The 14,691-nt window shown below is 32.8% G+C and overlaps 1 protein-coding gene across 2 annotated transcripts in view; it reads right to left on the bottom strand.

Annotated features, from left to right (window-relative positions):
* Positions 1–11,669: 11,669 nt before the first annotated feature.
* The window catches only part of LOC114333423 (lysophosphatidylcholine acyltransferase), a 271,689-nt gene continuing 268,667 nt past the window's right edge, over positions 11,670–14,691 (bottom strand). For both annotated transcript variants that reach the window (XM_028283293.2, XM_028283292.2), the window contains exon 11: positions 11,670–11,975. In XM_028283293.2, the coding sequence (XP_028139094.1) occupies positions 11,848–11,975 (128 nt within the window). In that variant the 3' untranslated portion in view covers positions 11,670–11,847. The remainder of the gene's footprint in view (positions 11,976–14,691) is intronic.

Below are 14,691 nucleotides of genomic sequence, written 5' to 3'. Positions count from 1 at the left end.
ATACTTTTGATTTCTAACGATAAAAAAAATTGTATTTTCCGTTTTTCTATTATAAGCATAAGCTCTGTTTCCTTGTTCACCCTCCGAAAGACTTCCGCATTTGTCGTATGGCTCATGTAGGACATTCTGGGCATTTTACGGTAGCACCAGAGTTAGAATGCTTGGATTTTTTTTGTGTTACTTCTGTCATTGTTCAGGCTTCAACCTCATAGAGGAAGATGTAGAAAACATAGCACTTATGTATTCTAGTTCTCAATGAGATATCCAGCTGGAGGTTGCATATAACTTTTTGCATTTTGTAAAACACTGTACGTTCCTTTTCCAGATGTGTTCTTACTTCCAGTGAGTGGTACAAACTTTCATCAAGGTTGCTTTCAAGGTACGTTATTCTTGTTACTCCTCACTCCTTCCAGATCTTTGTTTTGTCACAGTGTGAAGGTCAATGTTTTGTCGACATTGACCTTCACACTTCTGTTTAGGTGCTTGCTAATGACCACCCTTTTTGTATTTTTTTTTACTGAATTTCATTCCAAATTCTCTACAGGTATTTTATAAAAAACAAAAGTTAATTAATTTACATTCATTGCAGGGGATGTTGTGGTTTTTCAAGTCTATAATGAACATGAAGAAATTAAAACCATACCATTAAAGACACTCCATAAAAATTTAAACAAACCCCACGACGACGATCATCAGGTAGTATTAATCGGTGCTATCGGATACACTGGTGTAGGAGGAACCAGTTTGTCTGATTTTAATGAAAATCGAGGTGGTCACTATATAACCTATACCTATCGAAGAGGAAACACATCTTGGATGGGCTTCGATGATTTACTAGAAAAATCATTTTTCGTTAAAGAAACAAAAAAAAAATAGCGCTCAGATTATTAATGTACATTAAAGATAAAGTAAATTAAAATTAAATAAACAACACTTGCTTTAATTTTTTGGTACCTATGCTTAAATTCTTTCGCAGCTTATTATTAGCACGAATAAATGCAAAAATTATGGTCAACTCTCTTAGTATATTCGTTTTTTAAGGACGTTGCATACTTTATTTTAAATGTACAGATTTTAGAGAATCTGCCAATATTACCATTTAGTTATTAAAAAACGATATACAAAATCTGAGCATTGGGTCACGTGCTACAGATATGTGATAATGGATATCGACAATTTAACATGGACTCTAAAGTATAAAAAACTCTACAAATAAATATTGAACTGTACAGATATTCTTAACGAGCATTTAAGAAAATTATAAATGAAATATGAGTGTTGGGTACTGTGGGTTTATTATAAAACTGCAGTAGCCATTCTTGCTCGTAAGGGGATGAAGCAAAAAATTCATTTTTGGCGTAGACCTGCAGCAATTAATTAGCAAAAAAATGCACACTTGATTTAAATCTCTAAACTGGGTATTTTCACATTTTGTGAAATTAAGGGGATGAAAATAACACTAGGGGTTGGAGAGGGAGTGTCTGTAAATGCTTCTATACCCCATCTTTCAGTAATTAATTGGCAATAAAATATAGCGCCGCAAGCGACTCTATCTACTTTCGTTCCTGAAATATTAGTGTTGGGTATTGTAGCATAAGTATTAAACCGCATTAGCCATTGTTGGTCGTTAAGGGGATGAAGCAAACAATTCCTTTTTCGCATAGACCTGTAACAATTAATAAGCAAAAAATACCCACTTGGTTTTAGGTCTTTAAACTGGTTATTTTCACTTTTTGTGGATTCCGAGGAATGATGATAACGGTAGGGGTTGAAGAGGGTGAGTTTGTAAATTCTTGTACACCCAATCTTTCAGCAATTAATTAGCAATAAAATATGCCGCCGGAAGCTACCTTCTGTCTAATTTTGTTCCAGAAATATGAATGTTGGCTCTCCTAGCGTAATATTAAGCTAGAATAGCCACCTGTTTCTCTAAAGGGGTTGAAGCTATAAATTTGTAATTTGCGTAATAAATAAGCAATTAATTAGCAATAAAATAGACCGCCGGAAGCGACGCTCTATCTGCTTTCGTTACTGAAACAGGAGAATTGAGTGTTGTAGTTTAAGTATTCAACCGCAGTAGCCATTGTTGCTCGTTAGGGGATGAAGCAATACAATTGTTTTTGGCGTAGACCTGCAGCAGTTGCTTAGGAAAAAAATACCCACTTTGTCATAGGTTTTTAAACTAGTAATTTTGACTTTCTGTGAAATTCGGGGAATGATGATAACGGTGGGGGTTGGAGGGGGTGAGTTTTTAAATTGTTGTATACCATATCTTTCAGAAATTAATTAGCAATAAAATATGCCGCTGGAAGCGACCCTCTATCTACTTTCGTTACTAAAATAGGAGAATTGAGTGTTGTAGCTTAAGTATTCAGCCATTTTTGCTGGTTAGGGGATGAAGCGATAAAATCGATTTTGGCGTAGACCTGCAGCAGTTGCTTAGGAAAAAATACCCACTTGGTCTTAGGTTTTTAAACTGGTAATTTTCACTTTCTGTGAAATCCGTTGAGCGATGATAATGGTAGGGGTTGGAGGGGGTGAGTTTGTAAATTCTGGTATAACCAATCTTTCAGCAATTAATTAGCAATAAAATATACCGCCGAAAGCTACTCTCTATCTACTTTCGTTCCAGAAATATGAATGTTGCCTCTTCTAGCTTAATAAGCTAGAATAGCCATCTGTTTCTCTGAAGGGGTTGAAGCTATAAATTTGCAATTTGCGTAATAAATAAGTAATTAATTAGTAATAAAATAGGCCGCCGGAAGCGACGCTCTATCTGTTTTCTTTACTGAAACATGAGAATTGAGTGTTGTAGTTTAAATATTCAACCGCAGTAGCCATTGTTGCTCGTTAGGGGATGAAGCAATAAAATCGTTTTTGGTGTAGACCTGCAGCAGTTGCTTAGGAAAAAAATGCCCACTTGGTCATAGGTTTTTAAACTAGTAATTTTGACTTTCTGTGAAATCCGGGGAATGACAACAACGGTGGGGGTTGGAGGGGGTGTGTTTGCAAATTGTTGTATACCATATCTTTCAGAAATTAATTAGCAATAAAATATGCCGCTGGAAACGACCCTGCATCTGTTTTCGTTCCTGAAATAGGAGTGTTGGGTATTGTAGCATAAGGATTAAACCGCAGTAGCCATTGTTTCTCGTTAGGGGATGAAGCAAAAAATTGGTTTTTGGCGTAGACCTGCAGCTGTTAATTAGAAAAAAATACCCACTTGGTTTTCAGTTTTTAAACTGATTATTTTCACTCTTTGTGAAATCCGTGGAACGATGATAACGGTAGGGGTTGGAGGGGGTGAGTTTGTAAATTCTGGTATACCCCATCCTTCAGAAATGAATTAAAAATTAAATATTCCGCCAGAAGCGACCGTCTATCTGATTTCCTTCCTGAAATAGGAGTGTTGAGTATTGTAGCCTTAAGTATTAAACCGCAGTAGCCATTGTGGCTCGTTAGGGGAGGAAGCAAAACATTCATTTTTGGCTTAGACCTGTAGCAATGAATAAGCAAAAAATACGTACTTGGTTTTAGCTCTATAAACTGGTTATTTTCACTTTTTGTGGATTCCGGGGAATGATGATATCGGTAGGGGTTGAAGGGGTGAGTTTGTAAATTCTTGTAAACTCAATCTTTCAGCAATTAATTAGCAATAAAATAGGCCACCGGAAGCAACTCTCTATCTACTTTCGTTCCGGATATATGAATGTTGGCCTTTCTAGCTTAATATTAAGCTGGAATGGCCACCTGTTTCTCTGAAGGGGATGAAGCAATAAATTTTTGTTTTGCGTAATAAATTAGCAATTAATTAGCAATAAAATAGGCCACCGGAAGCAACTCTCTATCTACTTTCGTTCCGGACATATGAATGTTGGCCTTTCTAGCTTAATATTAAGCTGGAATGGCCACCTGTTTCTCTGAAGGGGATGAAGCAATAAATTTTTAATTTGCGTAATAAATTAGCAATAAAATAGCAAAAAAATATGGGGTGTGTCTCATGGCTCCCTTATGAAATGGTCTTTCTAGCTTAATAGACATGCTAATTTTGGTCTTACTTTATGTTTTATGCTGAAAACGAAAATAAAGTTTATTTTGAATTGTAGGTGGGGGAACATTGTCAAAATTGTAATTTTACCATAAAAATAAAAAAAATTAAACCACGCTTTTTTTAAATTAAAAGTTGCAACATTTTTTTCTATAATACATCTAGATCTAAAACTCCGCTGAAAACTCCTTTGAACTCTATAGTTTAACATAAACGTGATCAAATAGATAAATTTTAAATTTTGTCACTTAATTTTTGCGATATAACTTTGCAATTCACGAATCTACACCTTTTATTTTAAATAATTCATAACTTTTATGAGAAAAAGACTGAAAGTCTATAACAGTCTTCGTAGTCTTCACAAAGGTGAGCAATAAATGCTGTAAAAATTTCAGAAAAGAATATTAAAATGGAACAGAGTTGCAGCGAGTTATACGTAAAAAAACGTGATTCCATTTTTTTTTTCATTCTTAGGATAAAATTGTGAGTTTTACAATGGTCCCTCACATAAAATTCAAAATAAACCTCATTTTAATTTTTAGGAACATCCAAAATATAAATTAAGACCAAAATTAGCCATTCACCGCCCATGGTCAGTATCTTGAAAAATAAGCGTTATTTTGGGGAAGTATAACGTCTGTGTTAAAAGTTGCACCATTTTTTTTTATAAAAGATTTGTATCTAAAACCTTTCAGAAAACTTCTTTGTACTCTATGTTTTAACATAAACGTGATTAATAAGATCAATTTCAAATTTGATCACTCAACTTTTGCGATTAAACTTTGCAATTCACGAATGTGCACCTTGTACTAAAAAAATCATACCTTTTACTAGAATAAGACTAAAAGCTTTAAACAGATACCTTTGTCTTCAAAAAAGTGAGCAATACAACCAGGGCCTAGATTCCGTGCACTGTAGATATCTACAGTCGCTTTCTATCGATGGCAATTGTCATAAAAATATTTGAATTTTTAGTTTTAATTCAAATATTTTCTTGTTTTACCAAGTGTCACTTCAGCATCAATTAGAGTATAACCTAGCAAAACTAGAAAATAATTCAATTAAAGCTAAAAATTCAAATATTTTCATGACAATTGACATCGATAGAAAGCGACTGTAGATATCTACAGTGCACGGTATCTAGCCCCAGAGTTGTAGCGAGTTAAACGCCAAAAAACGTGATTTTATTTTTTATTTTTAGGGTAAAATTGCGATTTTGACAATATTCCCCTACCTAACATTTAAAATAAATTTCATTTTCGTTTCACCGACAAAATATAATGTAAGACCAAAATTAGCCATTTACCACCCATGTTCAGTATCTCGAAAAATAAGCGTTATTTTGGGGATTTCTAATGTCGATAATAAAAGTTGCACTATTTTTTTTTTTGTATAAAACATTTGGATCTAATACTTTATAGAAAACTTCTTTGTACTATATATTTTAACATAAACGTGATTAAAAAGCTAAATTTCGAATTTCGTCACTCAAATTTTGCGATTAAACTTTGCAATGGACAAATCTGCACCTTTTACTTTAAAAAATTCATAACCTTTATCAGAAGACGCTTGAAAGCTTGAAACAGATACCGTTGTCTTACGAAATATTAGAACTATATACTGTAAAAATTTCAAAGAAAAAATATTAAAATAGAACAGAGTTGTAGAGACGTAAACGCAAAAAAACTTGATTTCATTTTTTTTTTATTTTTAGGGTAAAATTGCGATTTTGACAATGTTTCCCCACATAAAATTCAAAATAAACGTCATATTCGTTTTCAGCACCATTAAAAACATAAAGTATGAGTAAAATTCGAAATGGGACGTTTCATCGCCGCCGGTTCATCGCTGCCGTTTCGATGCCGCCGGTTCATCGCTGCCGTTTCGATGCCGCCGGTTCATCGCCAGTCCATTTCATCGCCGTCCGTTTCATCGCCGACCGTTTCATCGCCAGTTAGTCACTTGATTTTGTATTATGGGAGATGACACGACACGACGTTAAATTCAGTTCAAAACTTATGACAAATAAAAAGATTAAAAATATTATTATATTAATTTATTGTTCTATTTCTACTTCCCTTAAATTTTACACTAAATAGTATTAAATTTGTAGTGTTAAATTATATTTTGTATTATAAAAGTTTAAAAGTCTATTATAAGATTAAGTATGGCAACGGGAATGGTCATATCTCGCATTTCCTAGAATTCCTAATTAATACTAAAAATAAATAATAAATGTAACTGTCGAAAATTTGGAAATATCAGATAGCGATTAACTGACTGGCGATGAATCGGCCGGCGATGAACTGGCGGCATCGAAACGGCGGCGATGAACTGGCGGCGATGAAACGTCCTAGACCCGTAAAATTACCATTCGCCTCTCCGTGGTCAGTACCTGGTTATTTTGGGGGTGCCTGCCGCTCGTCTATAGGGGAGCGCATGCTGTATCCATTTGAGCAGCTACACCGAGCACGGAGCACCCACGTATGGATACGTACCATATGATATAGAAGAGAAGTTCCGAAACAAAGAACGTAAGTTTTTCGAAAAGAAAGTAAGGAAGACAAAAAGTGTTACCATATCAAGAGTATTGATTGATCAAGAAACTGAAAAAAGTAGATACTGCGTAGCAAAATCATTATACTATATTTAAAGAAAAAGAAACTAAGATGCTACGTTTTTGTTAGTTTTTTTAGGCGATGGAAGCTGGGCTACCAAAGAGATGATGCAGTTAAATTGGAGACCTTCCAACTATGAACGTTCACTGGAAGGACAGAGTTTTTATTACCAGTAGACATATGACTAGTTAAACAATGCAATGGGTCGTTAGATCATCAAAGGTATCAGTTGTTAAGCGTACCTAGTATGTTGCCATATAAACAGATGAGAGACATGTTTGTCATAGAAAAATGTTATCTGGTTTATATCACTTTCAACACTAACACAAAAGATGTAATGATAGTAAGAAGCAGGAAGAAGATAGAAGAAACATGTATGTCATGTTTAGCATACAAATTATCACTAATAAAGACGGCACAAACGTGAGATTTGATTGATATGCAGATTTCACATAGGGTTTTAAGCTATGTAGTTTGATAGTCTGCAATAATACCTAGTAGTCTTTTCTCCTTGGGCCGAAAACTGTATGTAAGGAAGAACCTAAGGAAATACGGGGCACACCCCTTTATTTGATTACTATAACATTAACGATAAAACATATTATACATTATATACATGGCGGTGATATGACCTAAATATTCGTTCTCATAAAACATTTTGGAAGATTCAATAAAAAAGGAACGTGTCGAAGATTATTGGCTCAAAATCTTCCGAGACTCATATTTCGTTTTGGAAGACTGATCTAAAGATGCATGTATGGTCTGTTTCCTTTTTTAGGTATGTGTATTTTCTATGCTTTATATGGTTTAATCCTTTAATTAAAAGCAGCCTTTTAGGAAGCGATAATTTCTACTACGAATGTTGAAGCTCATTGGTAACGTAGGAAATGCCCTTAAGATGTAAAAGAGAGAAAAAAATTGTTTGGTAGTTATGTACCTAGCTACTTTGTTTTTTAATTAAAAATAACATCAATAATAAAATAAGGGAAGTATCCAAATATCCGTCATTTTGTATCAATCATTAATCTAAAAGTTAAAGTCATCCTTTAAAATTATGTAAAAACAGAACACAGTCTATCGAATAATCTTAAGGCTCAAAAAATCAACCACTCTTCATGCTCTAAAAGAATATTGAGACATTTAAGGTACTTGGAATGTATAATGGTGTAGTATGAACATCTACTTAAGTCGTTTTGCCACTAAAGGTGTCAATAACTGATTTTCTAGAATCAACAAATGATCATAAATCTATATTGACCAGGGTTCTGGTAAACGTGACCTGTCGTTTAAAATTTATAGTCCGTTCTTTAACGGTAAAATATTGCAAAACCTCTACATTTTAAAGAACCGCTTGGATTGACATTAAATTTGGCATACACATAGCTAACAAGTCAAAGAAAAAAAGTGATATTGTGCCGATATGTGCTTTTGCCCTGGGGGTGGTTTCACCCCCTATTGGGGGTGAAAAAATATTCGTCCAAAGAAAGTCAGGAAATGAATAAATTGGCTAATTTTAAGTAACTTTTGTTCTATAGAGTTTTTTCACTAAGTCAATACTTTTCGAGTTATTTGGCAGTGAATATGTTCATTTTTTCAACAAAATAACCACGCTTTTAGACGGTTTCTCGCAAATAACTCAAATAGTAAGTGTTTTGTCGAAAAAACATTCTTAGCAAAAATATAGCCTGTAAAAAAATTTAAAAAAATGGTGTATATGTCACGTCTTTAGTTATAGCTAATGAAAAATGGGTTCATATTCGTCAAATTCCAAATGGAATACTTTAAAGTGAAATAACCAAAAATGAAGCAGATTTCGGGGAAAACTCATTACAACTTACCTATTTAAAGTGTTTAAAAAAAGCTTCATTTCTGTTTTATAAAAAAAATTTATAGCTTCAAAATTAAACAAGTTACGCTGAAAATAAAGTTACTTCCTTTTGGTTTTGGTAAAAAAATCGAGAAAATCACCCCCCAATTAGTATCTTAAATGAACTTAATCGTTACGACCTCACAAGTTTCTTGACTCGTGTATATATTGTTTATATGATCTGTAAGTTTCATCGGTTCCAAGTCCTTATTATTGAAAGGGCTATAGTTAAAAAGGGTTGAACGAGTCACTGATCACGAATGTATGCAAATTTAGAAACACCAAATCTTAATCAATTTTTGTCTAACAGAAAACAAAAAAAAAAACATAATATTCAGAAAAGCAAACCTGAATTTTTTTGTTTTTCGAGATTTTTGGTATCTCTAACAATTTTGAAGTTATTTTGAAAAAAATCATATTTTCAAAATTTAAGTTTTTTAAAAATTTTACTTTGAAACCAAATTTTTTCAAAAATAAGCACTTTGAATCGATGAAACTTACAGATCATATAAACACAACATAAGTAAAATAATTTGTGGAGCGGTAACGATTAATTTAATTTAAGATGCTAATTAGGGGGTAGTCTTCCCGATTTTTTTTTGCAAAAACAAAAGGGACCAACTTTATTTTGAGCATAACTTGCTTAAATTTAATGCTAGAAACTTTTTGTAAAAACAGAAATAAAGCTTTTTTAAACACTTTAAAAAAGTTGTAATAGGTTTTCCCCAAAAAGTGGTTAATTTTTTGGATATTATACGTCGAAATATTCTATTTGAAATTTGGTGAATATGAATCTATTTTTCATTGGCTATAACTCTGGTGCTACGAGATCCAGAGACTTAACGCGTGCACCATTTTTTTTACGTTTTTATAGGCTATATTTTTGCTAAGAACGTTTTTTTCGACAAAATACTTATTTTTTGAGCTATTTGCGAAAAACCGTCTAAAAATGTGGTTATTTTGTTGAAAAATGAACATATTCACTTGCAAATAACTCGAAAAGTGTTGACTTGACGAAAAAGCTCTATAGAACAAAAGTTACTTAAAATTAGTAAGTTTAGCCATTTCCGGACTTAGTTTGGACATATATTTTTTCACCCCCCAGAGGGGGTGAAAGTCACCCCCAGGGCAAAAGCACACATCGGCACAATATCACTTTTTTTCTTTGACATGTAAGCTATACGTATGCCAAATTTCATGTCAATCCAAGCGGTTCTTTAAAATTTAGAGCAAAAACCGTGAAAGAATGGACTATTAATTGAATGTGCAAATTGGACGTGCAGTGGCTATAGTAAGTGCACGAGTAAAATATTTTAATATCAATACAATTGTTAAATTATGTTTAAATTCGTGATTTAAATTTTGATTGTCAAATTTAGAAGACTTAGAAAAGTAGTTTGATATCAGATGCCGCAAATAATTATGCATTGTGTTATTTAGGAGCTACTGAACATTTTTAAACTAAAGTTACAAAATGTCAATAAAATCTACAGTACTTATTTTTAAAATTTTAAGTTTACCGACTTGGCGTTAGGGAATTAATTATTTTAATTTCCCAAAGCCCAAAAAACCAGGCAGACCAAATTGCTTTTGGCAGGCAAAACTATATTTAAAAAAAGTAAATTTCGCCTTTTACCAGCCGTGGAGAATTAATACTCTTTAAATAAATATACAAGGAAATTAAATTCTTAGAGCTGGTCGTACACTATAAATCACAAAAAATTACTGAAATCCTTTGTAACAGGTATATTTTTTAATATCTCTAAAAAGGTCTGCAGAACGTTTCGGAATAACAATTCCATCATCAGTGCTTTCTATAGGTTAAAGGATATGCTTGAGCCGCTAAGATATGTTGATGAAAACCCTTTAGATATTAAATAGAGCTTTAAAATGTTTACAGTATTAAACTCTAACATTGAAGTAAAAAATTCCTAAATAGTAGGTATAATTTAATTAAAAACCTTAAAAGATCAAAAAGGATTACATAAATTTGTTCAGAACGAACGTTTTCGGACTTTTCAGTCCATCATCAGTGAACTCACGCACTTGCAAGATAGCCCCAAAACCAAACAATGGTTATATTATATTATTCAATTTTTATACACATAACCATTGTTTGGTTTTGGGGCTATCTTGCAAGTACATGAGTTCACTGATGCTGGACTGATAAATCCGAAAACGTTTATTCTGAAAAAATTTATGTAATCCATTTGGATTTTTTAAGGTTAATTAAATTATTCCTACTGCTTAAGAGTTTTTACTTCGATGTTAGAGTTTTTAACTACGTGGTATACAGCCAAGTTCCGGGAACTTTCCCGTTTTAGTGTTTACATTATTGTATTACATTTAGCGTGATGTTTAAAAATTTCCTGGATTTAAGATCAGGCATCACAGGACTTTCCGCACGTAAGTTACTTGGTCCAGAGGATAGAAGCTCACATTACGGACGTTAACTAGCAGCTGACTGACATCCTTCAAAATGTCATTTTATTCAGTTTATAGTTATAGTCCGCGTCCGTGATGTGAGGTTCTAACCTCTGGATAAGCTAACTCACGTGGGGAGAGTCCTGTGAAGCCTTATGTTAAATCCAGGAATACTTTAAACATCACGCTAAATTTAATACAATAATGTAAACATTTTAAAACTATATTTCTTAAGGGTTTTCACCCGCATATTATTATATTGGTGGTTCAAGCATGTCCTTTAATATGTAAAAAGTACTGATGATGGAATTGTTATTCCCAAAACGTTCTGTAATGTAACTCTTTTTAAAGATTTTTTTCTTTTATAAATAATTTTACTAATTTTTTTAATATACTTATTTATTTCTAATATACTTTAAAACTTAATCCCCATTTTTCAGGGTGAATTTCTGTAAATTGCTAGATTCTTGCGTTCTGTAGAAACATAATATCTTTATTAACTTTTATAACATTGATGTGTTTTTATTATTTTAATATGTAAAGATTATTTCAATTTTGTAAGCTTTAGTTTCATCTAGGTACACATAAAGTGAACAACTGGAAATGTTGTGGATGCTAGCAAATAAAGAATAAAAGAATTCATCAAAAACAAAGAAATAGTAAGAAAATTGGTCATAGTAATACTCAAAATGAGTCACCCATAATAAACGTAATTATTTAAAGTAAATGTATTTATATACTTTGATTGTACAAACGGTTACAGACAAAATAATATGTCTTGTTATCAATTCTCATTAAAAATGTCAGGTCGCGTTTACTCTAATACTGACCAAGATAACTTGTCATGACTTGCTTTGTTTTACACATTACATATGGATTAATATCTCGGATCAGTCAGCTTTTTTGTTGTTGTAGTTGGGACAAATTTCTCCATTCCGCTGCTTTTTCTTCTCCTCGGAACTGAGACTGAAGAAATTTGCAAATTCTGCTTTTTTCTGAGCATAACTGATAAAACTTTCTAAAAAAAAAAATTAATAATTAAAAATGAACATGGACTACGCAGTGTACATAATTAATGTATTGGTCTACGTCGCCGCCGGGTCTACCATAAAATCCCGACAGCCAAAATCCCGACAGCCGCAATCCCGACGGCCAAAATCCCGACACGCCAGAATCCCGACAGGCCAAAATCCCGACAGGCCAGAATCGCGACAGGTTTGATAAGTTTCTTTTTAACATATAATTAAATTTATTTCTTGTTTTTGGTTTATGGCCATCTGTTTTTTATTTTTTGTTACTAAACAACAGTATTTTGTATTAAAAGTATTAAACAAAAGTCGGAACTTTTACTTATGCGAGGATTGTTGCATGTCGGGATTTTGACCTGTCGGGATTCTGGCGTGTACGGATTCTGGCGTGTCGGTGTTTTGGCCGTCGGGATTTTTGCTGTCAGGATTTTGGCTGTCGGGATTTTGGGCGGCACCGGGACATGACAGTATTGTGATACTGGTAATGATATTACAGTCGGGATAGCATTGGACCTTGTATGGCGGGCTACCCCAAATTTTATTTCCCTAACCTTTATGACTGGCCGATAATAGTGTTAATAATTTAAAATCGCGACTGAATATCCAACCCCGTGTTAGCTGCCATCTTGAATTTAAAGGAAAACCGTTTTTGAGCAATATCTCGTCATTTTCAATTTTTCGACAGAAATGGTGAGAAGTGAGATTGTTGCAACTACGAATTTATTTCTTAAAAATTTTTTCGTGTGGTCGATACTTTCCGAGTCAATGAATAATAATTATTGTATTATCAGTAGTAATTGCACACGAGCTCTAAAATTATCGAATTTTTCCCGAGTGACACTTTCACAGTTTTAATTTCACGACCCGAAGGGGAATGAAATTATTTCAAAGTGTCACGGGGGCAAAAATTCGATAATAATTTTAGAGATCGAGTGCAATTTGATGCGATTATTTCATGAATAAAACTGTTCAAAACCAAAATTTTATTGTAATTTATTTATGTAAGTACAAATTAGTACAATTAAACACACAGTTGTCATAAAAATATTTGACAGTTGAAAGTGATCACTTTTATAACTTTTAAAACATTAATTGTCATTAATGTCACTGAATGTATTTTTTCGTAGCAACGAAGGGCATCTGACCTAATATACTTGACGACGGGATATTATCAAAAATTATCACTTTAATTTTTATTTCTGTAGCTTTCTATTGGTCAGAATCTACTATGAATGAAAAAAATCAGTAGTAATTGCAGAAGAGCTCCAAAATTATCGAATTTTACCCGAGTGACACTTTGACAGTATTAATTTCACGACCCGAAGGGGAGTGAAATTATGTCAAAGTGTCACGAGGGCAAAAATTCGATAATAATTTTAGAGCAATTTGCTGCGATTATTTCATGAATAAAACTGTTCAAAACCAAAATTTTATTGTAATTTATTTATGTAGGTACAAATTAGTCTAATTAAACACACAGTTGTTATAAATATTTGACGGTTGAAAGTCATCACTTTTATAACTTTTAAAACATTAATTGTCATTAATGTCACTGAATGAATTTTTTCGTAGCAACGAAAGGCATCTGACGTAATATACTTGACGACGGGATATTATCAAAAATTATCACTTTAATTTTTATTTCTGTAGCTTTCTATTGGTCAGGATCTCCTATGAACGAAATAATCTCGTTTATTATTAATTTTACGATATGAATGTACCTACATAAATGTAGCACAAAAAGTACAGAAATCAAAACTGTATAAAATATAATTTCCTGCACTTTATTTACGTACATTTATGCCGTAAGTTAATAATAAACGAGATAATTCAATAATTGTTTTCAAAATCAGTCAAAATTTTCCCCGTTAACTCAGAAAATCGATCGCAGAAAAAAATTTGCAAAAAAGAAATTGTAAGAAATGTGAATTGAAACAATTTTACCTATAAATCGTGCACATGCTTGTCATTTTTGTCTGTAATAATTCTTGTATTTTTGTGTTTTTAAACTAAAATTGAAACAAAAAAAAGTTGTTGGATCTTGAATTTATGGTGTACTTGTAATCCTGTTATAATTTTTCCGAGTGGAAATATCATTTTTTATAGTTTTATTTAACGGCAAATAAATTGAGGTTAGAATGCCACTGAAATGTGAAAAATGCCGTCTTAATATTGCTGATGATGAAAAATCGGCCCGTTGCGATAGCTGTGGTGTTTATTTCCATTTGGAAGAAAAATGTTCTAGTTTGTGTGCCAATGAACAGCGGGCTATTGTAGTTCAAAAACGTTCATTGATCTTCTTTTGTGATGATTGTAAATCTGCATTCAAGAAAGTTCCCCAATTAATTAATAAATTTGCTGCTCTTGAGAACAAAGGTTCTTCCTTGGTGGATAAGATTGCCAATTTGGAAAAGGAAGTTCAAGTTTTAAAAAATTTAGGCGCTAGTTCCATAAACTCAGACACAGTATCCTATGAAGTTCAGGACCGTATTACTAGGGCAAACAACTTAATGGTGTATAATGTTAAAGAGTCTTCTAGTACCAATTTACAAGAAAGGATTGATAGTGATAAAGCCAGTTTGGAACCTATCCTTCATGAACTAGGTATAAATTCCAATGTTGTGCTTAAAGTAATACGAGTTGGCAAAATAAATCATGGTAGATCCAGGCCTATTAAAGTTGTTACAAATAATTCTTATGTAATAA

Source organism: Diabrotica virgifera, chromosome 1 (assembly GCF_917563875.1).
Source record: "Diabrotica virgifera virgifera chromosome 1, PGI_DIABVI_V3a".
Lineage (NCBI taxonomy): Eukaryota > Metazoa > Arthropoda > Insecta > Coleoptera > Chrysomelidae > Diabrotica > Diabrotica virgifera.
Note: the sequence above shows the minus strand (reverse complement) of the source record. Positions and strands in the feature narration are given on the sequence as shown.